Consider the following 26,365-nt stretch of genomic DNA (forward strand, 5'->3'; position numbering starts at 1 on the left):
TCTAATGCATTCTTGATGTTACCATTCACATCATTGCCATGGAAGAAAAGTACCTTGACTGTTTCTTCTGCCAACCATCAGCACATCTGAGATAAGGCTGAGCTGGCTTACTTAAGTGAGAGTGGGATGACGATACTTGTAGAGCATCAGTCGAGTCTCTTGAGACAGCTTTAAATTCAGAATCACTTTCTGTGCATCCACACAAGGAGATGTATGATCTAATTCTTTAAGCAAACTCAGGAACAACTTGGCTCCCTGATTTTCCAAAGGATAAGAATTAGATTCCAATAACTAATTCCTTTCTCTGCTTTATATTTGCCTACTTATTTTTCTAAGTTATATTTAAAAAGCATTTTGCTGAAGTAGTAGAAAAGTATCTAACTGACAACAGTCTCTGGTGACTCAGGTGACAAGGACAGGGAGAAATGGTTGGATGAGTTAGGGAAATAAGAACAGTCTTGGGAATTGCCTGTATTAAGGACAGAAGACCAGCATGTCTCTCAAATTCTTGGTAAGCTTTCCATGCTCACTTCTGGTCTGAAATAAGCTGTACCTAACTCCCATAGGAGAACAAAAAGATTTTGGAAAATTATCAATTTCTCAGTCTAGCCTTAAGAAATGGAATTACATTTGGAAGAAACATGCTTGAATTAAATGAAAGCTTATTGATGATATATGAATGATAGAATAACTATTTTCATTGGAAAAAAAATATTTTTAAAAAATACTAATATCATTAAATAATTGGACAGAAAGATGTATCATTAGTTCTGGAACTGTGATCGTCAACCTTTGCCCTAGCTGTTAAGATGCAAAGAATAAAAGACAAGTTTGAGAAAGTTTTGAACAATATCTCTAACAGATTTTTCTTTTCAAAATTGTTATACTGGAAAACAGATTGAATTTTAAAAAACACTAAAAAAAACTTAAGCTACAAAAGAGGAACTCTCATATAATTGCAAGTTTTACCCACCCAAATATAGCTGAATTTCCAGAACACTTCTTTGGCACACTGTTCCTCTGGCTTAGCAGACACATTCTTATCTGTCTTTGGATGGCTGAAGAGCCTTTATAGGAAAGATTAACTCAGCTATCTTTCCTTTAAACTTCTGAGAAAAGCAAACACCACTTTATATGATGGTCCACCAAATTTCTGTTACTCTGGATAATTTAAAGAGAGGCAGGCACCTTCTAGGAGGATGTACCTACCCAGAAGTGATAAGGACATAGATGGGCCAGCTCAGGGATACCTCGGTCCTAGCATGCCACACTGCATTTGTGAATAGACACAGCACTTGGCATTTCTGAGCTGACATGCCAACCTTTTCATTATAATACCAACTGTCTCCATGAGAGATGTGACATAGTGCCAGCATGGGACTGAAATCACAGGAAAATCATTAAAAAGGATTGCATTGCTGGGTTTTGTAAGTCTCCAAAGATAGTCTTGAGATGAAAGGAGACACTACATATATTTACTGGGGAGAAAAAAAGGTTGTTCACAAAATCACTGATAGAAACAAATGGAATCTACAGCAAACTCCTTTAAATATAAATCTAAATATATCTGCTTCATATGGACTGTTGCTACAGAAATGGCAAGATAAAATAAGACCCGTTTCACTACAGCACATTCCAGCTCTAGATTCGTACAGAGGAGGCACTCTCAGGACAAAGTTATGTATTATGCCTTTAGATAATTTAACATGTAACCATATGCTGATGGAGACGATGCTATTCATGCCTCCTCCCCCACAATATGCAGAATACTCCCTTCCTCCCATTTCACCAGTGTTTGCCAAAAATTATACCAAGCTGATTCAACACTGACTTGAATGTGCTAAAATGAACAACTTTCTTTGGGATTAGCAAATTGAATTAATTCAGTGAAGGGTCAAACAAGTGCTGAAGCAATGGGACTTCGCCCTAAGATATTGAGATTGGAGTTGTGCCTCTCCTCCACTATACAGGTGTGAAAAGACAGCACAGGTAGGAAGCAGCTGGGGACCCTAGACAACAGAAACTGATATTGCAGAAGTAACAAAGTAGAGCAGCCCAGGCACTGCAGACATGCACGACCTTCCTACTGCTTTGAGGCATTCGCCCTTTAACCCTACTGGGCTCCTGTGCACTCAAGTACCCTCTCCCCATTCCTTTCCTTATGCCTTCACTTGTCATACATAGTATCTGTCCTCTGAGCTTTACCATCCCCAAATCCTTATCATCTTTCCCTAGTGTTTCTTGTTGCCCACTTAAACTCATAATCACAACAACAACATTAGCATTAATGTGACACTCATCACTGTCGGGACAATTGCTGAGCACACACATCCTGCCCCTTCCCCTTTCCTTTTTCCATTGACTTGCACTGTTCAGAAGAGTGTCAACCACGACATTTTCATGCAATGACTTGGATAACACAGTGCTACAGTAACTACCACAAAACAAACAATTGCAACAACTAGTGACAGTCTTCTGATTGACTTGACAGTGTCAATAGACAACAGGATTTTTTTTTGTAGCCCTTTCTTTTGCAGGAATCTATATGTACACAAAGGGTCTGAACCAATACCCAATCTCCAAGTAGCCACCCCTTTGTATTGCCAAGGGAGACAAACACTACCCGTGAAAGCACGTGGGCAGAAATGTAAGCAAAACACCAAGGTGATGATGAATAACACACTCTTGAATGTCAAGGTACAGTGGGATTTTTGTAATTTTGTGACATCTCAGCTTCTTTCCCACATTACAGAAAAGCAAAATAAAATGTAGGTGGAACCAAAGTCCTGTTGTTATGCATGTTTAGCATGCAAAGAAAATGAACTTATTTAAATTCCCCCATCTGTTTTGGCCAACCATTTATGAGTAATTCTCAACATTTCAGTCACCTGAAAAAAAGACAGTGAGTTCTAGGCACAAACACTTCCTAAGCAGTTAATATCCAGGATCGCAGATGATTAAATCATGGTGTTTCATTCTTTCTGTGGGCTTTGTTTTGCAACTGGCTTCCTGGCTGCTTTTTGTCTCTAGCATTTCTCTCCTGCTTCTGGCAGATGAAGTGGAGGTGGAAAAAAAAAAAAGGAGGGAAGTTCTTGGGTAGCATAAGGGTTACAGTAATTTCCAATCCTTCAACAAGAAAGAGTTTGCTCAGGGAACAAATAACCTAATACTCTTCCACCCCATTTTGTTTTTTGGTTTTTTGGGGGTGTTTTTTTTTTGCTTTTTCTTTTTTTACTTATGTTTACAATTGTTTGCCATTATAAAGTTATACAACCCAGGTACAAAGCTGACTACATTTATCTCCTTTCTACCCCCAAACCCGCACGAATGTATCTCCCATCAATGTATTTCCTCCACTTTTTTTGTCATTGCTGTGGGCAATACGAAACAGAAACCTGCAATTAGAGACAGCCTCAGTCATGCATCTACAGGTCACTGACATTTGGTTCATACCCAAGCTTGATGTGTATGTGGATGCCACTCATCAAAAGACAGTTATGCCATGGATAACAAATAATCTCAACTCTCTAAATTAAACAACAGTATTAGCACAGGGACAAAGTTACTTTCAAAGTATTCTTGGCATTCTGTCTGATTACCTGTCCTTGTTCAAAACAAAGGGAGAACTGTCTTCACACTGATCTACTTATGTTTCCTTTCAGTGTTCTGAAATAAGAGCTGTTCAAGTACTTGAGTTTTGTTTTCAGTTAGAAAGGTCATCTGGGGTGGGTGGCAAAATGAATCTGTACACTTTTTTTAATAAGGAAAAAGGGAAAGAGGTTACAGGGAAGGAGGGAAATGAAAGTTTACTGCATCTTCATTTTTGAATTTGCAGAAGTCTCAGATGAGTTGTACAAAAAGTATACTTAGTAAAAAAGTAACAGTCTAAGAGCCTACGGAATCTAATTCTCTTTTGAAAAAGAAAAACAATGACTACTTACATATAATATGTAGGATATAATCCTTCAAAGTACCAGCAATGTTTTTTGGCATCTGTACACTACAAAGAAAAAGAAATATGGTATTAATATTTATATAGGATGATTTACAGTTATAAACACAAGCCTAGAGTATTTATAAATACTGTGACTCCAAGCAGTTAGGAAAGGTTTATACTCCCAAAGATTTCCCAATCCAGATACGCACAGCAAGTGGGAAGTCAGTTCATGTAAATGGCAGTGTGTCCTGCCAGGATACAGCTCCCTCACGCAGGGCTTTGTCTGCGGGGCCCCAGCAGCTTCCCACAGTTCCCGAACAAAGTCAGTACATTTGGCGCTGACCCAGGGTCCAGCTGCGTGTGTTCCCTGGCAGAGCTGCTGCCTCAAAACCACGGACACCTGAAGAGCCATGGCACTTATAGCCTCTTACGTGACATCCAAGGCACAAGCAATTTGATGATACTACGCATACGACTACACAGTAAATTCAAAAGTTTTAGGGAATTATTCATCTCTCGGGAAGTGTGGACATGCAGAGCTGGCATCAGGAAGGAGCAGAATGGAGAACCATCTATCCCATCTCCTCTTCCTACAGCTTGGAAATGTCTCAAGTGTTCATTAAAATAGTGGGGAAAGGAAACTGCTTTCTGCAGCTGAGGGGTATTGTTCTCTTTTGCAGATTGCCGGTGTATCCCTGGAAAGGACGGGACAGGCATTTCCTCAGCACATGTGTGCCGACAACGTGAGAAGTGCACATCCTTACAGGCACTGCCAGAGCACAGGCAGCAGCTTGCAACAATAGCGGCCCCTAATAAAGAAAACCAGATGTCAAGTTTAAGATCTACACAATGCACAAAATATTTCTGTGTATCCCACTGACATCACTAGCACAAAATGCCATCTTCACTGCAGACACAGCTCCAGCAGCTCCCCTGCAAGCGGTATTATCCCATCACTCATGGGCAGGGCATTGTGGGACACCCACTGCAGAGCAATGAGGAGTATCTGGGGTTTTAGCAACAATTCCCACTGCTGCTCACACCTGAGACCTGACAACAGAAAGCCCTTGGCACACTGCCAGCATTTGGATCATTCTTCATGTTCACTTGGCAGCTCACCTTTAAATAATAGCTCGTTTAAGTTTATTAGCCTTCCCAAATCCCAGAATACTAAATGAATCCAGTTAAGACAAAGACAAAGTGGTTTTAGATCCTTGAGTTTCACTCTTCATGAATAAAAAAGGCTGCAAACTCTTTAATGAGTGTCTGATGAGCTAAATCACAGACAGATCAATTACAGCCTGTGAAGACAAACTGCTATGGATTAAATTGTTAAGAGTGGTACAGGAGACTGAGGGAAGAGGAGAAGGAGAAGATGCTTTTGATGCGTGTGATGAGGCCTTTTTCCAGTAACACAACAGGCTCACACCAGTCTTTGAGATGCACAGACTTTAGTTTATGCTGGACAGACCAGCCCTCTCTCCCTAGCATAAAAAGCAGAAACCCTGTTTCCCTCTCAAACCGATGCCACCGTCCTGGCAGTACATTCAGGAGGACTCTTTAGCTTCTACTGAAGCAAGTGGTGTTCAACGATCCATCTCTACATTTGCTTTATTCCCTCTTTGTCCCCCTCCTTCAAAGCTTCCAACTTTTTAACCCTTCCTTCCAAATAGTTTTACCATCCGGTTGTTTCCTCTTACTCTAAAACTAGAAATATGTCAAGTTTCTCTCCATAACACCATGAAAACCTACATGCATTGAAAAACCCAGTAGGCATGCTGCCAAGTCACCGAAAAATATTTTGGCTCTTCACCTTTCAAGGCCGTAGATCAGCAGACATTGGCTAAAATCCCAGTGTCTGCAGGTCAACCCCCTGGGAAGCCTCATTTCAGAGTACAGCTTGGGGTGGCGCTGCCATTAAATGTTTTTCCTTCCTGCTTCTCAGCCAGTATGAGTCACCATTTACCTCAACAGCCTTGAAGCCTTTTGTCAGTCTCAAGCATTTTAATTGATGTTTTCCCAGAAATGTTTCTGAGAACGTGGAGCCTGCATACCCCTTTTAAGTGTAAAGCAGACATTTATATTCAGCACTCTCCCCCCATATTTTAATCTGCTTTACAAGTTCTAAAATGAGTTGGGAAGATTCCACCTTCCAACATATCCCTAACTGTCGGATTTCTGTTTCTGCCTCTAAATAATTCTCTTTTTCAGACAGCCAATATGCTTACCGCTGTCACAAGAAAGGCTCCAGCCTGGGAAAGTTCCTTCCAGCTTACAGGGCTTAGATACCTGCTCTAAACATCCTTTGGTGTCCAGATTTAGTTTTAAATTGGCCCTGGAAGAGCAGGCACCAATCCCAGTTCTGCCTTTTTTTAATATCACACTGCTATGAATACTGCATGGCAGTTATTCAGCTCTCCTACATGGGAATTGGACAAAAAAATCAAGTGGACCTCAAATGTGAGCAGCAGAGGCAAATCTGATCCACATGACATGTCAGACAGATTTACACGCACAAGGGCAAACCGCCGAGCTCCCTGCTCAGTTAAACTCCCACCCATCTCCATGGCAACTTTACTCCAGGAAAGCCTGACACAAAGCAGGCAGCTACTAACCACCCTCTCTACTGCTGGTTAGCAGACTTCACAGGAATTCGCTGCTGAGAATAAGTCGAGAATGTCACTGCCACTACGGATTTGAGTGCCTTTAGCACTCAGGCCCCAGAGAGATGAACAGGGGTCAGGGTACAGATTAGCTTTTCCCACCCCACACATATCCTCTGAAGAAGGCTACGATAATCCGCCACTTGCCAAGATCCAAATTATTCTTCTGAGTGGCATTGGCCTCACTAGCTAAGCTGGTGGAGAGCCACACAAGAGTAAGAGGAGACATATTCCAGCAGCATCAGACTCTCAGCCTTTGGAGAGCCATGCCCTTATAGTTGTTTGAGACTATTAAATCCTCAAGAAACCACAGCTGGCAGGAACTCGCTGCAGCCCACAAACCAGACGCCAAGGGAAGATCAGTCATATTGCTGCAATACAACAGGACCTCACACATCAGGATGGGTGCCCACCCTGCCAGCTCCCATATCAAGACAGGCTGTATCTCAGACTTTCTAACAAGCACTCATTCATGTATTTAAAAAGCCATTTACCCATTCACTAATAGCCAAAACAGTGTGTGTACGGTTTTATAACTAAGATTAGGTACAGCCCTACTGATACTTCCAGTTTTTCTAGGAAAAGGACTACTACACATTTCTCTTACAAAATTCTCCCTTCTATGCCCTTTAAGAATTTGGCACAGCTATGAAATATAAATATGAGAGTACACTCATTTTTAAAACAAATTATGCAGGTCTAATTAAGTGTGCATATGTAATCCTTAGAGAATTAATGGTATGTGAATTAGCCAGATGCTTGAATACATTCCTTAAGTTTGCAAAGAAAAAGAGAGAAAGAGAAAAAACACAAGACTTGTTTTTTTGTTAGTCTGATTTTAAATAAATCAGCATCTGTCTTGTAGCCTGTTTTCTCTGCAAGACTGTAGCAACGTGAATTGCAAGCTGTCCTTTTCTGTGGCCGGCAAATTATTTCAGATTTCCTTTTAAAAAGGACACCTGCTTCCTGCCACAGACTGATATTGCAAATGTTACGGCTGCTAGTAATAACAATGAGAAACAGGAGTTACTAAAGCATTATCCAAAGACTGGTTTTGATCACACTATAAAATACAGAACACAAAATACATATGTATGCACATGGTGTGGGGGATGCTAGAGCAGGCAGCCTGCTCACTGAATGTCAGGTGGTACTCCAGAGATAGTATTTCTGCAAATCCTGCAAAGCCTATCTCTAGCAGGAATATCCTCCACATTGCACGTCATTATCTCTCAGTCCACAGGACAACAAAAATAAAGCAGATCTGATCAATTAATTACTCTTTGTAATCAAGGGATTCACAGCCAGTGACTTCAGTGGAGGTTTGGAAATTAAAAACAAAAAAGTAAACACAAATAAAACCCCATACGCATATTCCAGTATGAGTACAGTCCATTTCTGTGATGGGTACCAATGGAAAAAGCAGCCTGCTGTAGACAGCCATGCTTGTGGAGGGCAGATGGAGGGTGACTGCTATCTGTATGCTGAAGGGACATCCAGAGTGAATTAGTGACATCTCCTCAAAGCCAGATTCTGTAGGAGGCTATTATCAGTCACAAGGCCAATGAAAACCTATTAGTTACCAGCAACTGAGTGTGAGCCTTTCTTTTCCATTATGTATTACAGTCATAAGGATCCAAGGCAGATTCAGAAGAACAAAAACAGGTATTTAACAGTGCCCTGCCATACTGATGCAATTGAAATGGCTGCTGGTATTCTGGGGTGACCTGCTTAGTGGCTGTAACCTCCCATTTAGCTGGGAATATGTTATACATTATTAGGGTTCAAGATGATCCACATGCCAGTCCTGTGGCTATGCCTCTGAGGGTTTGCTTGGATTAATACACAGATGAACAGGAAGAAAGAGCTAGAAGTATAATGCTTTTGACAAGTATAATGCTAGAAGTATCTTATTGTTTCTGGGCATCACACAATCTGATTCCAACACAGAGCCAGAACTCTGTCTTCCATACTGCTGGATCAAACTAAAAACTGAGAAAATGGAAAGGACAACACCTTTCTCACCATATGGCTCCACAGCATCTGAGAAACAACTATCTATACCTGCTGCCTCTCTTATAGAAGGCCACTTGAAAAATTCAGCTCTTCCCTGGTTTTATTGGTCACTGCATGTGGCAAATACTTGATGAAGCCCAGACAAAATGAAGATAAAGTCTACGGTGCAACTCCAGACTAAATAAGCAGTTCCAGAAGGCACATTACTGGCTACGAATCACAATGTTTTATGGGATCTGACCTTTAAAACTGCTTCAGTTTTCAGGACACTATCCCTTTCAGTGCCTAGACAAGAGCTGGAAGCATTATGAGATACAAGCTGGGCTGTATCAGAAGAACTTCTGTGAGCTGAAAGTTTGAAAGACTGTATGTGCAGACACAAGAACATGAGGCATCCTGTTCTTCTATTGCCAAGAAAAGGGCAAACTATCCATTAAAGTAAGAGACAGCATATCCTGAATCTGGAAAGTGCAGCCTAAGGGTGAAAACAGTTTGCTAGAGAAAACACATTTTGTTTTAGCCTTGCCTGAATCCATCAAAATTCATCCCTACTTCTTCCCTGGTGATGCTAACAGCTGAGGGTGAAAGTTGCCCATCTGCAAAACTATTCCAAGACTCTGAGCTAGCAAGCCATGTTACCAGTGATTTCAACACATACCCTTGTTGCAAAAGACAGGAGCAACTTTTACTAAAACTCAGGATTATGCTAAGGTATTTTTATTTAATGAACTAATGAGAACACATCAGGAAGCTCTTGTATAAAAGGATGCCAATCCTTTCTCAAACTTTCCCTCCCATTTAAGAGTAAACAGAACAATATCCTATTTCAGCTATACATCTCTTTCACTAACACCAAGATTACAAAGTCATACAGCTCACAGTATAAATAGTGATTTAATGATTTTCATATATTTCATAAGGAAATTAAATGGTTTTGGTTAAAACTTTTTGGTTAAGACAACTGCTTTTGGTTAGACTTTTTGTCTGTTCTTTCTCTAAGAAAGAAGAGAATATTTCTGATAATAGGATTCATAAAAGAATCAACTTTTCCACCTTGAATTAATCAGTGTGTGTTTTGCAGCAGCAAAAATTTCAGCACAAGCATCTAATTCTTATTACTTCTTCTCCTGTTCAGAGCACATGTATTAATTATCATATTTTTATTTAGAATTAATGTGGGTTTAGCATTAGATAGCTTCCCATCACAAAGCATTATTTTACATTTAGATCTATTAACCTTTCCCATAGAAGAAATACAAATATCCCTTGCATTCCATTTCACCATTTCATTTCAGGAACCTGATTCATTTATTTGTTTAATTTTCTTTCTTTTTTTTTTTTTTCTTTTTTTTGGCCATTATGCAGCAAATTGCAAATGCACTTCAGTCCCAGAACAATACAATTTCAATTGAATATAATTCCTTCATCCATATACAAGGAGGGGGGGGGGTGGGGGAGGGAAGAAATAAAAGGCACAGCAAGGCACCCTTCTTTTTCAGAGCCCACGCCAGGGAGGGCGGGGGGCCGGCGCTCAGCACCGCGGACAGCGTCCCCCTGCAGTGCCCCGGCGCTGCTGCACCTTCCCCACAGCCCGACCGGGCAATAAATCACCTGCACCAAACCTCGCCCACACACATCACCTCACACAGCTCTCAGCTCTCTCCGTTCTCACCTACACCTGCTAACAGCAGCCACACCTACTAATCATCTCACAGAAGTGTGTGAGCACTTCTATGAGAAATTAATATGCACAACCACCATAGAATCACGGAACATGGCCCATAAAAATCATTCAGTCCCAGTCCCTGTTCCTCACAGGACTATTTAACATTACACCATATGGCTGAGAGCATCATCCAGATGTTCCTTGAACTCTGACAGGCTTCGTGCCACAACCACTTCTCCGGATAGACTGTTCCAGCGATCTTCTCAGCAAGGAACCTTTCCCTAATGTCCAGTCTGAACTTCTGCCAATGCAACTTCATTCCATCCCCTCATGTCTTACTGCTGGTCACCAGAGAGATTAGCACCTCCCCATCCACTACCCCTCTTGAGGAAGTTACAGACTTCCATGAGATCACTCCTCAGCCTTCTTTTCTCCAAGCTCCACCAAACCAGTGATCCCAGCTGCTTCTTGCAGCTCATTACATCTTGCCCTCAAGGTCTTTCACCACCTCAGTCACCCTCCTCTTGATGCTCTCCCATAATTTTATGTTCTAATATTGTGGCACCCAAAACTGCACACAGGAGTCCAGGTGGAGCCACACCTTTCAATGCAGTGTAGAGCAGGCAATGCTGTGCTTGATGCATCCAGGACACAGCTGGCCCTTTTGGCTTCCAGGGCATACTGCTGACTCACATCCAACTTCACATCAACCCAAACCACCATCAGACTGCCTTGGATGAAACAGCCGTACTCAGTCTTTTCCCAACTGTTTGGAAAGCATAGTTATGACAGTTGTCATAATTGTGTGAAATAGCCAGCTCAGTTCTACATCTGAATGTCAAACACGATGCTTACAGAAGTGCCAAGAGAGCCTCCATATCAGAGACATTCAGGACTTGCTTTACCTTCTTGCTTTCATTTCTACACCCATGAATGCAGCAATAATTGCACAAACATAAAAGGTGGGGAGTGGGAGCATTTAAACCTTCCTGTTGGAATTGACCTTGCACTGAAAGTTCTAATGTTAGACCTGCAAGAAAGCATGTGCCATGCCACATACTGAAGGCATTTTCACCCAAGAAAAGCAAAACAGACACAACATTCCACTGGAGTCTCTGCAGTTTCCAGGGGGTAGTGGCAGACTTTTTTGTTCCAACTGCAAGGAAACAGATGTAACATTTTCCCAACTCCATTTGCAGAAGCCGATCCATTCCAAATGGTACTGGACAGGTTCCACAGCTCCAAAATTGAATTTAGCTTCTGCAATTATTCTTTTTCCTTTTATATGTGCATGAGAAATAAAATCAAGGGTACTATTATTTGCATTCCTTACAAGAACAAGTCACATCACAAAACAACCCATAAAGTAGGGTGCATAGGAGGAAGGGATCACTTGTCAGGAACTGAAAGGAAGACCATGCTAAGAATGAGGACATCACTATTTCCACCATCAGTCTTTTTAAAAATGAAAAAAAAAACTAAATTAAATTTTCCACATAAAATTATTCGGTGATACAATGTTTTTACTTTTATGCCTCTAATGAGCACCATCAACACAGACACCAAACCAGCTTTCCTTTGACTAAGAAATGGAAGCTTGGTTCATCTCCAGCCTCAACCCTGAATGGGCACTTCCTGCTGGAGGGAGATGATGCTATTTAGGGTACTACTAAGGGGAAAGTCTAGTTTTAGGTTTCCCCACTTTTTTATCTAAAACAATGCCAGTCCATGCTGAAGTGGCAAATTTGCCTGTTTCCTACATGCATTTTGTTCTTCCACTTTACCATCCCAAGAATGAAAACAGCCCTTAAATTACCTAGAATTTAAATCCTCAGGGGTTGTCTTTCATCTATCAAACTAATAAAACCAAAGCAAAGAAAGACTGAGCAAAAGAAGATGAATTCAGACTCAATTTTCTTAGTCATCTGCGGTGCAGACAAGATCGAGGCACTTAAAAGCACTGCACTACAGATGCTGGTTAGGTAAGTTATGACAGCTCTCCAAAGGATGCAGGAAAATAGATTTCTTGGATGGTCCCTAGGACGTAGGACAGTTGCTTTGGGAGTTCCCAGGCTCTTTTCTGTTGATGTTATGCAGCCCCCCATGTGCTCATCTGCTCCACAGAGAGAGACAGCGCGAGCTGAGAGGACAGAGTGCAGCTGCATAATCACGGCAACTCTTGCTCCCCACCCTAATACCCTTATTTTTCATTCCTGACATTTAATCCAGGGATGCACACCTTCCTCAGATCCTTCTTATGAGAAGTTATTGGAAAACAAAACATTTTTTTCTTCAACTAAGACTCTTATCTTTTCCATTTTCTGAGGTATTTATTCCAAAACTGCAAATACTGAATCAAAATGCTTTGTGCTTAGAAGTCCTGAAAACATCTGTAACACTGAAGATATCAAATCCCCAGCCTGAAAAAAAAAAAAGGAAAAAAAAAAAGATGCAGAGTCCATCAGCAATCACATACCCAGTAGTGCAGGGAACAAAATAAATCAATAATAATGACATATTATCTAAGTACTGTTCCTGTAACCTGGAAGGTAAGAAATGCCAAGAGAAGTTCTCACCTTGAAGAGGTTATTCTAGAACCCCATCATGTTTAGTGTTGGATTGTTTTTAGGAGCATCTGTTAATTTTAAATCAGATTACACGTGTCATGTGTATATTAAATTAGTAAGCATTTGAACACAGTGGAGATTAAAGAGGTTACCTTGGAAACATTCTGATATTTGAAAAGCAGTTTGTAAAAAAACCTGGCAAGTGAGAATCCAGGTACTTCTTTGAGAAGAAGTATCTACTTGAATGCTTTGTTGGGGGAAGCTTCATACTTGGCCAACTCCCACCTGCTTAACAGTGAAGTCAATTATTACCTGCACATTTACAATAACAGCCATCATTACTGTGCCCTTCACACCCTCGCAAGGCCACTCAGTCTCTCAAGGCAAAAGCAACGACGTATAATGATTGTACAGGTCCAATCTGGTTTTATGACTGTACTGGGACTTTCTAAAGACTTAGAAACAGTTCTAAAGGAAACTTTAGTTCATTAGTTCCAGCTACATTAGACTTACTGCCTTGCAGTAAATGCAGATACTCAGACAGTAACACAGCAAAGACAGGCATGGTCTGGTCTGCAAGGCTGGCTCATCAAACAGGGCTGTCACACAATCATCTCCATGTCACAGTCCAGAAACCCCTTTGCTCTGGGACTCAGTTACTGGAACACTGGGAGGAGTTTATGGGCTTGGGTTCACCCCAGGCTAATAACCACATTTTTCTACTCTTGCACACAGTCTCTTGAAGTTCCTACTGATCGGCAGCAAACACATCTTGTCTCAAGCCAAAACCCTCCTCACAGAAAGAAACAGCAGAAGAGTGAACTGAATGTAATTTGTACTTGTTTAACACATCAATTCAAGCTTTTTGGGAGATGTGTTGTGGCTTTTACACAGACACTCACCAGGTAGACTGAAACATCAATGCCTTTAAATTTAAAGTAAGAACTTAAATGGACTCTTATTCAGACAGTCCAATATATACCACCATAGCACTAGCATATGATTATTCAGTTCCAGTGAGACTAATCTAACAGCTGTACCCCAGAACTACTTATTTGAGCGGGAAGAAATACTAAACATTTGTCCTTGTTAAAGGACTAAAATAGCAAATAAAGACATAACCCTTTCAGGCAAGTAACAATGACTACTGATGGTAAAGCATTCTTCCAAATGAAGTAACTTCCTACACAAGAACTTAATATTTGTTTTTCTTCTATTAGGAGCCTGAATGTACCTAAACAATAATCTACAATGTTCCAGACTGCCCAATTTCAACATAAACCACCAAGAATGCAAAAAATCCCTTCATTTAAACCTAACGCACACAAGCTTTGGCATTTTTCTAAATGGATCATTTCCTTGCTTTGAGTTATCACCTGAGTTTTATCACACTCAAAACAGCTTCCTGGAAGAAGAAAAAATATATTCTTAAGATGACTGTTTACAAAGAGATACTGGATACACATAAGCAGCCAAATTTGCATAACCTCTTTTGTTACGTATAGAAGCCACAACTTGGCTCAGAGTTCCTTTCACCCCTCAAACCACTCACTTCACAGCTTGATGAAGGACATGCCGGATGTGAGTAGCCTGTTACATGCCTCCTCTCACTGTTAATCAGTGCGTGCCCCACGTTCAAACATCTGTCCGTATACACGGATTTTTCTGGGACACCATCAGGCTTTCAGCTTCCATTAATAACAGTTAAAATGCAAATGTCCTAGTTATCACTGCCGGACCTCTTGCTACCACCCTTGTGGTCTGTGGTTCATGTGATGTTTTCCTTTTTTCCAGCTTGCAGATGATAAGTCCTACTTACGTGTGTTGGGAAGTTACTTGAAAAGACATAAAAAAAATTCAGGATGCTGCAGTGAACTCTGCTCTTTCCTTTGACACAGACATCAAAAATTTTCTTACTAAGGTTATTTCCTCCGAAGAAATATCTGAGGTTACCTCAGGGATGTTCTGCAACTGAGAAGTGCCAGAGTAAGATGAAGCATAAATGAAACATTCGCTCTTCTTTAACACATGGCCTACTCTCCAAAAAAGCTCAAGAACCTTGCCTGGAGGTATTGCTATGGATGGATAATAGCATGAGATATGGCCATAAATGTTTAATTTATAAACCTAGCAGCTAGAAAATTATTCAACTAGACTGAAAGTGCTGAGGATTTTAATAGTGCCTGCCCACACTAAGAGATGGAAATAGCACCAAGAGCTCAGAGATGAGCACAGACACACTTGCATATTTTGGTCAGTGTTGATAATGTTGCATGAACTGAACTTTCAGAGAAAATTTAATGCCTGTGCATGTAGTGGGCAATTCTAGGGATTTCAAGGGCATTGCTTCCGCTTTCACAGGATATGGCTTGGCTTGCTGCCCCTCTCTTCACAGGCCTGCCAGCTGCTCTTCCAAGTGCTGGGTTCATCTCAGAGGGGACACAGCACTGCAGTACAAAGGGATTAATGCTTCTACATTTCTCCAGGGCAATTCTGCTCAGGCAAAGGAGCCTTTATACTGTAACTACAAATGCAAACTCATGGATGAGAGAAAGAAAGAAAGAATAGGAGCAGCAGGGCAGAGAAGCGAGGAAGACAATGACATGCTCAAGAAAACCAGAAAACTATGAAGCGGAATAAAACCTAGGGCTATCTGGAATAAATGGCACTGACTCTGAGCCACAGCCAAGCCTTCTTCCCAGCATGTTGCCCAATAGGCTTCAGAGGATAGAAACCAACAGGGTGGCAGCCAAAGAAATCACAGAGAAAGTCCCTGAATTACTGGCCATTACATAGGAATGACACCATCTTGCAAAGGTACTGAAGAAGGGACAACTCCACTGACTTTGTCATTTTCACACTACAGACAGATACCTGGGTGCACCTCTCCTCGATGCAAGGCAGCAATTCCAATTTTTCACCCACAACCAAGTTTTGTACCTTGAGCCCTTTCCAACACAAAAACAAGACACCACGAATTAGCTACAGCTCATCATGCAAGCCCAGGACAGAAATCTTTTTATGATCTTCCCACAGTGCAAGGCGAAGAAATAAATCCTTTTTTGTGTAGTGTGCTTAGTATCCAATTTGGGAAAGGAAAAGCCTAGCACCTCACCATTGAGAGGCTCCTTGCCTTTGGTACATGCTTGCGACTGTTCTTTTTCAAAGAGAAGATGAAAACTTCAAATAGCTTAGATGCAAGAGTGTTAACCCATGTCAATAAAGCCACTTTCATCTAAAGTAGCAGAAATTTTCACCAGTTTAGAGACTCCCAAATCAGACACCAGATACTGGATAAAGGCTCAGTCCTTCCAATATGTCAATAGGGCTCCATATATAAAGAAGACTCTTCTTACTATTCACAGTGGACCCATGTTAGGGGGAAAAGGTTTAGCTCTCTCCTAAAATTTTAAGTTACTGAATGGGAAGAGCAAACCATCGCCTTTATTAAATTCCACTCAAATCCAGAAATATACCAACCCATATTAAACACTTTTAAAGGAATGCCTATGAATTCCTATAGTGGTATGCAGTTTTTTAAAATTATGTCCAGCCCAATGAAAAGATCTCTGGCCATGAGTTAGGTCACACAACCAGAGCAAAGAACTGGACCACCTCTTTCTTCAGTTAAAGGGAAAAAATACATTCTTGTTAAATTGCTTTTCAAATAAAGAAAGAGTGCACTTATGCCTGGTTCCTACAGTTGCTCTAAGGAGCATTTTCTTGAACTTTCAGAAAGGATAAGGCTCTGCCTTGTCATTCCTGACACATGGTCATGAGACTTATAGGAAGCAAATCAAGCCACTGGGCCCTTGAAGGATACTTAAGAAATCCTGTTTAACAATCACCCTCTAAAGCTTTCCTAGCTTGACTTCAGGGCCTCATCCAAAGACCACCAAACAGAGTCACTTTTGGGGATTGAGGCTTATAACTCTGACTAGGAGCATAAAACATAAATAAAATTAAAATTGTTTGCTGCCAGCAATCTTTTCAAAAGGCTAAGACAGATGCTATTAGTAGCAGGGCTTTTAAAGGAGAGGGCTGACTGTGGAAAGTGCCAATTACCTCACCATGCACTAAGGTGCCACTAAAGTCCTCAGAAATTCATACCAGCAACCACACTATGGGGCTCACACAACACTGAGAAAACTGCTAGGCAACCCTTGGTACTATTTGTTTTATGGATGCTTTTGTTAGGCACTGCCTTTTTTTTTAATTAAAACCAAAAAATCAGCCTCTTGGGGGATCTATTTTCCTTTCCTCTTCTGACTTCAGCACAAACACACTAGAAAAATTAGAGCCACAGTACAAATAAAAATAGCTGAAGAACTTGCAGCTGTTGTTAATTTCCAAAGTATTCAATGTTGCCTGTTTAATGATGGAACAATATGCTCCAGTTTCAGTCCTGGCACAAGGCTATCTGAGCAGCAGGCAGATATTTTAGCTCATGTGAATGCCAAAAGCAAGTCAATGACTACAGCAAGTAGAGAAATGGAAGGAGGACACGATGTAAACCACTGAATGTCCACACCAAACATTTTCTCCAGCTTTTTGTTTCTCATTTAATGATATTAGTTGGCTCCCCAACTGGATAGATCAGGCTTGCAGACTTACTAGCATGCTTAGCAGGAAAAAAATGTGTCTAATAAAAATTCATGAAATGGAGAACACTTTTACAGCTGAAGAGCTGATTTTTCTATTTTAAGTATAGGGTGTTTCTGGTGTGAAATGATTTACACAGGGAGGTTTTGCTCACTTATCTCCCTGAATAAACCAACTTGTGTATGGTCTGGATGAGTGGATTTCCCAAATTTCATACAGAACAAAGCAATAAAGTATTTGGTATTTGTAGAAGAAAAGAAATTAAACAAAACATGCCTCTTAAGCTTGACAAAGAGAATCTAAATACCAAAACCACTTTTGAAACACTGAAGTGAGATGCAGCAGTAATGCTTTCTTAGTTACACCTCTTGAAGCTCTGCCCTCAGTTGCTAAGCATCTTCTCATGCATACCCACTCACAAACCAGACTGAGCAGAATTAGCAAAGAGACAATGCTCATAAATTCACACACAACAGCAATGAAGTACAAAAGAAAAATTAAGACTTTATGTATAGGATTAACATTCAAACGCTCAGAAGTGACAAGGAAATTGGGAAATGGCTGATTATTCCTGGAAATACAGTTTCCATCTTGTTGGGCTCAGTTTGCCTCATTCTCATTTAAAAAGGCACAGCTAGAGGTCATAAAGCCACAGCATTTAGGAGTTAATACCTAGTGAAAAAAAAATATTCTCCTGTTGTTAAGGGCTCACTGACAGAGCAAAATTTAAAATGTGGTCAGTTACTGTTTTAAGGAGGGAGAAAATAGAAATTTTAAAGTAAGTCAAAGCTTGTAATATTGCAAAGAGCCCTCTATTATGCTCAGATATGAATTTAATCTACTCAAGGGAGGGAAAAAAAAGGCCCCAACAATCCAAGCCTTGGCCCAACAATCATAAAAGCAAAGGCTCAATCCAACACTCAACAGACCAGAGACCAGGGTTCAGGTAGCTCTATATCAATAAACTGCCCACTGAATGTGACTGAAGTGGGGAAGAAAATAGCCTGGTTGCGTTGAAAAGCAGACATAAATAATAGTTTCACACACAGCCTGATGCCTTCCTGCAGGTAAAGAATGGGATTAGCTTCAATCCTGTTTAAAAAGGCAATTGACAGCACAGATGTGGCAAAGCCATCATTGCTGAGCACCTGAAGGCAGGCAGAGCAGGCACCCAGGGCCAACAGCACTGTGCTCCTGCCCTGAGCCCAGGGGGAAGAGGAGCAACCAGCTGGATTTGGTGGAGTCTTCTGCAAAGGGCCAAAGCAATGGTGAAAGCTATGGAGAACCTGTTGGAGAGAGCTTGGTGTCCAGCTGTTCCCCAGGCTTTTGAGCTCTCCCTGACTTCATCCTGCACATAGAAAGTGTACTTCCTGATCCCTTCCCCCTGCTGTTTAACAGAGCACAGCCATAACCCTCTGGTGCCTACAGAGACAGCAGGTTGAACTCGTTATTCACGTTAGATGCTTGTTCTGGCTGTCCACAGCTCAGTCCCTGCACGTATGGCTGCTCCCGTGACAGATGATATTTGCACATAATAGGTCACATCACAGGACAGTAAATGTATCAAGGCATACAGGCACCCGTCCAGCCAGGTACAAACCTGCCAGGATACACTCTCCAGTCATAAAAGACAGAGCCTTCTTTGTTTGAAGCAGGAGTGGCTGCTACTCAGAGGTCTCTGATAGGGATCATTCACTGTATACTCTCTGAGAAGGTATCAGCTTCCTGACATATTTCGTTTTCTCTATAAAAAAAAGAAACTAGATCACAGAAGTGACTTTATTCAGCTTTTAAATCTAGTCTTAAAGCTACCAACAGAGTGAGCAACTACCTGGCCACAGAGAAATTGCAAAACTAGATAAAATTAGAGAAATGAGGGAAACTGAGGAAACCTCCAGAAACAGAGAATCACACACCTGGCACCGCAGCAATGCTTGTGCACACACTGCAACATGAAGGTGATGTGTGGAATGGGTGAAACAAGACCCTGTCCATGGCTGACAAACCACTTAATACAGAGAGTTTGGAAGGAGAATTTAGTTGGCATTACACCAATATGAACATGCACAAATAGTGCTTATATGAGAGTTTGGAAATCTAGGGACCAGAAGATGTCACACTTCAAGCCTAGTCCAGCCACAAGCTTTCAGGGCTTGCAACTACATCACCAGGTAACTACTAAAGAGCTAACTGTGTTTTCTTTTGAGTAGTAGGAGAAGTGGTAGGAAAAAAAAACAGGAAAGAAAACACGCCTCACTGTATATCTGACAGGGGAAAAGCCAAAATGAAACCCTACATCCAGAATGACCAGATCTGTGAGATGATTCGATGACATATTCCAGGCACATCCATATGGACTGCTCTTAGAACAGTACAATGTCCATTTAAACAAAAAGAAAAGAAAGAAAACATCGTCAGGAGAAATCCTTCACTTTGAAACTGAAATCAGCAGGGCTTTGCAGTGATATACTGTTGAAATCCTTCACATGTTTCTGTGTTGACTTTCTATAACTCTGTTCAAAGAGAATGAAATATCAAACTTTTTTGTCTGCAACCATCAGACTACAAAGCTCCCTGCTCATTCATTAAAGCAATCATAACCCCTTGACTCTAGCAGCTGATCTTGGCAGTAGAAAGGAAGATCACCAATGTGAGACTGACAAATAAATGGCAAAGATTACTAAAAATAACAAACCCACAATGCACCAAGACACTAAGGATGATCATTTGGAAATTCTTGTTCTATTTCAGATCAGCTCTGCAAATTTAAGTCTAGCTATCACAGTAAAGGCATTCTTAATGGGTTAGAAACGTCTGCTTTAAACCAGAACAGATATCAGGAGACTGGAAACAACAGGACAAACATTCTTCAAAGTATAATAGCTTTGAAGAAATACAAAGATCCACCTAAAGAAGCAAGAAGAGAAGCACATGATGCCAGGACACCAGATTGTGAACTCTCAGATTGCTGCCAATGACACTAATGAAAACAAATGAATCAAAGAATGATTAAATTTTAAAAATGTATACATGCAACCACATCCATCTAGATGACTGGGAGATGTGCTACAGGAACAGTGAAACAAATCCTAAGAGCGAAACAATATCTGGACAAGCAAGAAAGGTGATGATGCTGTGCTGTTCACCCACTTGTGCAAAAGCAAAGAGATGGAAAGGAAAAGCCGATAGGAACTTAATAAGTGCTCCTCAGGGTTACAGGGGCACAGAAAGAAGCCTCAGTTCCCTTATTAGACTTAATGCACAACTACCAGAACATAGCACATAACAGAGAGATATTAATCTTTTCCAAGCTCTGTTTTAGGAAAATTTAATCCTCTCTCCTATCCTCTCACTGTCCCTGAGGTCATCTACCTCCCTCTTCCAGCATCTGTCTTGTTCTAGCTGATACTACATTTTAAAATTGCTTCAGTTGACCAGACGTTTTGGGGAGGACCCATACTAAGTGTACATCTTAGAAAAGTTTGAAGTGCTGAGAGCTTTTCCTGGAAAAGAATGATCATGACATCTTTAAATTCAGCAATTAAAATTAAAAAGGCGGAGTTTTTGTTTTCAGCTTTAAAGAAGGAAAACAAAGGAAGAGACCTTTGTCTCTTTGTCTTTGAAGAGGGGACCAAAGCTCTCAGAATCTTGTACTGCTTTTGCAGAAGTCTAAGGCAAAGCCTAAACATAAAGCACCCAGAAAAAGGGTGTCAGCAGAGCAGAGGTCTGACCTGCCCATCTGTGAGGTTTACCATTCAACAGAAATTACCAGGGTGCAGCCACCCTCACAGGCAGCTGTGTCTGAAACCAGGCACTGTCTGCCCATGCAGGTACCCAAACATGAGCACTGCTTTTGTTTATCTGACACAGCAAAACACTAGAGGATAATACATAAGCAGATGGTATTAGTTTATATCTGTTGAGGGTTGGTAGGTAGTTTTACAGACACTGCATACTTTGAAATGCACAGTATAACTGCATAGACATCCTTCAAGACACACTTAACAAACCTTAGGTGAATAGAAGGCTCACAGGATTTTTGTTGTTGATGCTGATGCTCAGTACAGAAGGCTCCATGTGGCGGGTCCCATGAGATGCTCCTTTTCCCAACCCCCATCACCAGTGAGGTAACCAGAGGCATTCTAGCAGAGACCTCCTGAGGCTCCTTTGGGCCCTGTGGGGAGACTCCTGCTCTTCAAAGCCAACATACCATACCTGGCACATGAGGTACACTGCAGGAAATACATAATCTGCTAGCATTGCAGGGCAAGAGTTTAGGATGAGCCAGTCTCATGCATAAAATGCAAAACCTGTCAGATCTCTGTGCTTGCAAGCTAACTGGGAAAGCTCCTCTGGTGCCTAGGCAGCTGCCAGCATTGCTGGAAACACTGCAAAGGATATTTACAGAAGACAAAGCCAGAATGTAAAACAAATTATGAGAAAGTGCCGACTTCTCAACCTCAAACAAAGAGCTCACAGCAGCCAGCGTGCATATGAGTGGCTCTCTGGATTCACTGGCACTTGGTTGACTTCTTTTCAGAGCAAATTCTTGGATTTGTCACTGCCGTTTTCCTTTGTCAAGAGCCAATAATATTGTTTTTCTAATGGTTTATGCAGAAGTACTGGAGCCAGCAGCTTGCACACTGGTTGCTTTTATTGGTCTATTAAAATGAAATGAAGCTGATACTAAAGCTTTTATAATCATTTAGGTTACTTCATTACGAGTTCAGGGCAGAAAAGCAACCAATGGTGTGTTACACAACTGAGCAGGCAAAGTACATCTGCCCCTTACTCTAGAGGAGAAATCCATATGGACTGAAGGAAAAATCAACAGTGGGAAAGTTGGTTCTCCAGAGTTTCTGCTGGTAGACAGCTGCTTGCTGTACTTAGCACCACAGGGAAAAAAAAAAAAAAAAAAGAGAAAATCGTCAGAAGTAGAGTTTGACAGAAAGTGTGCCAGGATGACTGCTACTGCACATTTATCATTGGCTGCATCCAGAAGCCCATATCAGGAACCAGGACATGGCTGCACAATCACTACACAGGAACGGAATACGGACTATCAAAGTATAAAATGAAAGACACAACAAAAAGCAAGATGCAAAGAGAGGGCAAAAGCAAACAATGAGCAATATTTCTTCTCCTGACAGCAACAGGTCCTGCTGCCATGTTTTGCATTCATGGCAGGGAGGGAGTCCATGGCAGGATCTGCAGATAAACAAGGGAGGAAACTGCAGGTGCTTACTAAAAGGCTTTCCCAGTGTTTGGGAAAAAGGCAGGACAAAGGAGGCTTATCAAGAGTTTCACAGATTTATTTGAAGGCTAGGTTGGATTTAGGAAGAAAACACTAGGAACATTACAATAGTACACGAATGCAAAAAGTCTTATTCTGACTACCTACTTAAGTTTTCATCCAAGCAGGAGCAAAGCAAGACCATCTTGCAGCATCATGAACATCAGGGAAACCATCAGATGTATCAAGGAATCCCACAACGGTTTGTTTTGCCAGCAACCAAACACTACTGTTCATGTCGCTGTGTTTCTGCAGACTTCCTTGGAGTGTGAAATCAAGAAATACCATGTACCCACAATAATTGCATTAGCCTTATAAGCCTACAAATATTTTTCTTAGAATTTCATTTTCAACAAGTCACTACTCACATTCCTACAAGAACAGCAGATTTTATTTTTTAACTTTTTAATTTTTTTTTTCATTCCATCTACACTGACAGGTTTGCAACTTGATTTTCTGGACCAACATAAATAGAACATTATTTTAGCATCAGGCTGTCACATAATAATTTCTCCTTTTTTTTAAGCTCTATTGAGTGACATTCTTGAATTTATAGAACAATTTTGAAGAAACCTAGGAACTAAGAAGAGAACTGGTAGTATAATACTATTTTCCATTCACAACAAAACAAAAAGAGTACGCGCACCTATGGTTCAAATTCTCAGATAATTTAGAGCTGTGACTAAACCAAGATTACTGTGCTTGAATTTCACATGTCATTCATTCAACTAGCTCAGGTCGAAGGAACAGCTTTAAGCCACTCTTCATTGGCATGACATAGAAAGCACAGATCACCAACTCTAAGTATCAGATGTGCTTAAAATTGCCCTTCTCAAAAAAAAAAAATACTAGCCATACATCATCAAAATGTAGTAACACTAAAATGTACAAAGACCTATGTGAACCAGGCTGCATGCATTTGAAGTGAAAAAGAGAAAAAGAAAGGGCAAATCAGAGAAGCAACATGTCTCTGAGAAAGCAGCACCCAAAGTCCTTATGGCTTTCCATGAGGAACAATAAAATCATGGGCATATGATTTAGCAAAAAACCTCTGTGTTGATGAACAAACTTACAGTTATTATAGGCCCACACCTGGAGCTCACCTAAAAAAAAAAAGCAACCAACCCACCAGGTAAGATCCCCAGCAGCTGAACCTTGACTTGCAGTATTTAATGTAAAACACACTCAAGCATTAGCTGTTAACAGCCCAACTATGTAATCTGACTGCCTCAACACAGAACAAAGCATACAATCCAGTTCCTTCACCAGCAGTTTGAGTCCAGACAATTAAATTAATGTTCAAAAGGATCAATCAATTTTCTTTATTTACAGCCATACTGAAATGGGTGAAAATTACATGGATATGAATGCTAACAATCTGCAGAAGTTTCAGCTCCCCCTGCATCTCACCACTCCGACCACAGTGGCACTACTGGGATGACAGGATTAGATAAGGAAGGCAAAATACAGAGTAGAATGTGTCTTGAGGATTTTCCATTAATCTCTGACCCTCCATATACATCCACAAGTGGTCAAATTTGCCTACCATTTCAAGGGCAGAGCACAATTAATAGACACCAACAGCCTCGAAGTCCCAGCTTCATCTTGTGGCCTACATCTTGGCATGGGCGCCTTTGCCATCTCTCAGTCCAGCTGTGGCACTAACAGATGTTTGTGATGTACCATAAAGGCATCAGTGGCTCAGAAAATCCAACAGGCACCAGGTATCAAATTGTACTCCCTCAACAACACAGGCTAACAGATAGAGAAGAAGACCTACACCTCATCCTGACTCCCCCCAAACTCACACACACACTCCCCACCTCAAACATAATAAAACAAATTCTACTTTCTCTCCTTTGTCTACAAGAAAGTTGCATAGGATACAAAACTGAGCCTCTTAAATGAAAAACTACTCAGCTCACTGGAAGAGGACCCAGAACAGATACTGGCCATGCTGTTTGTTACACCACTGGAAGAGTCCACCACAGCAGCGGCAGGACAGCTATATGAAACAAAACTTAATCCTAAATAACAGCTACAAACCACATAATAAAACTTCCATTATGTAATACAACTCTGAAGAGCCAGTTGTGATGATGAGCAGCCTTTATGCTCATGCTGCAGAAGGGAGCTGAGCGTTGGCTGCAGAAGCAGGACGTGTATTCCAACTGTCTTCTGACAGCTGCACTTATCCACACTCCTTCAGGCTAAAATCTGTCCATCTCCTCCTACAGGTACTCTCCAGCAAGCCTCTGAGCACTGAATTTTGAAAATTCAACTAGACTACTTTCTCTCAGAGGAGGTAAGCACATAATAATTTTCCCCTTAGCCAGCCCCATCAAAAGCAGTGAAGCTTCAGGAGGCACGAGTCAATATGTGCTTTTCTGGTAGGTTTAATGCTCTTTAGCTCTCTGTGTTGGAAAGTCCTTTACTCCACTAATAACCCCTTGCAGAATAAGGGCAACTAAAAGTCAGCAACACTACTGGAATCCAACTCAAACCAATGAGTTACTTTATTACAGTTCTGTAAAAGCTTAGAAATTAAAATTAGCTGTATTTTAAAGATCAGTTTGAGCTCTTTTTCCATACAGGAGGTGAATCCCAAATTTTCAGCAGACACTAGTCACCAATTCCTCCCTTACTTTAGAGTGCATCACTTAGTTCATACTTCTGCTTTCCAAGAAGTGCTTGTAGCTAGAAATCAGACATACAGGGAGGAAAAACTACAATGAATAATCAAATGGAGCAGCTGCCTTTCAAGAAGGGTTTAAAAGGTTTGGGAGCCTTCAACTTGGAAAACAGATGCCTGGGTGATAAGGAAAAACAAGGTTGAATGCACATCTAAATGAGGCCAAGTACAGAACTATTATTTGCCAAGCCCTGTAACAATAGTTTCAATGAGTGTCCCTTTTCCTAGCAGGAAATTCATTTAAGAAGTACTTTTTTACACAGCACACGGACAAAATCTGAAATCTGTTGCCACAGGAAACTGCAGAAGACAGATTCAAAAGGAACTAGACAAATCCACGGAAGACAGATGCAAACCAATAATTAAACCAAATAAAAAGGGAGCTACTCCCTAGTATTTCTGATCAAAGTGGTCCATATATTGGGGAGGCATGAAAGGAATGGTCTTAATACAGTGGGCAGTCTTGTGGCCCTTCCTGGCACAGCACCTGCCACCATCTAAGACAGAATACAGACAGACAGACACCTGTCTCACCCAACCAACTACTTTCAGTCTTGCAGACACTCATCTTTCTGAATATACAATTACCAAGAGCTCAATTAATAAATGGTGTGAACAGAACAATATTTTGGTCTGTAACTGAAGGCGAACAATGCAAAAAGCTTTTACAAAGGTGCAAGAAGAAACATCCTTACAAAGGAGGACAACAGAATCAATTTTTTCAAGTCTTCAAATAAATACTTGCATTCTTTCAGCAGAATAAATTCAGGACAATAAGGAGATTTTCCATCTTGCTAATCCTGACAAAGTTTTTTGAAATAAAACCAGCATGGCAGCAATATAATTTTTTCCTATTTTGTATTAAATAAATGAAATATTCATCATTCTGTATAATCACCACTTAATTGAGTTTTAACCACCACCACATA

General features: G+C 40.9%; 1 protein-coding gene across 3 annotated transcripts in view; it reads right to left on the minus strand.

The window, feature by feature from the left end:
• VOPP1 (VOPP1 WW domain binding protein) overlaps positions 1-26,365 on the minus strand; it is a 61,724-nt gene that overhangs the window by 14,154 nt on the left and 21,205 nt on the right. For all 3 annotated transcript variants that reach the window (XM_064419622.1, XM_064419616.1, XM_064419633.1), the window contains exon 2: positions 3,942-4,000. In XM_064419622.1, the coding sequence (XP_064275692.1) occupies positions 3,942-4,000 (59 nt within the window). The remainder of the gene's footprint in view (positions 1-3,941; positions 4,001-26,365) is intronic.

Source organism: Passer domesticus, chromosome 1 (assembly GCF_036417665.1).
Source record: "Passer domesticus isolate bPasDom1 chromosome 1, bPasDom1.hap1, whole genome shotgun sequence".
Classification (NCBI taxonomy): Eukaryota; Metazoa; Chordata; class Aves; order Passeriformes; family Passeridae; genus Passer; species Passer domesticus.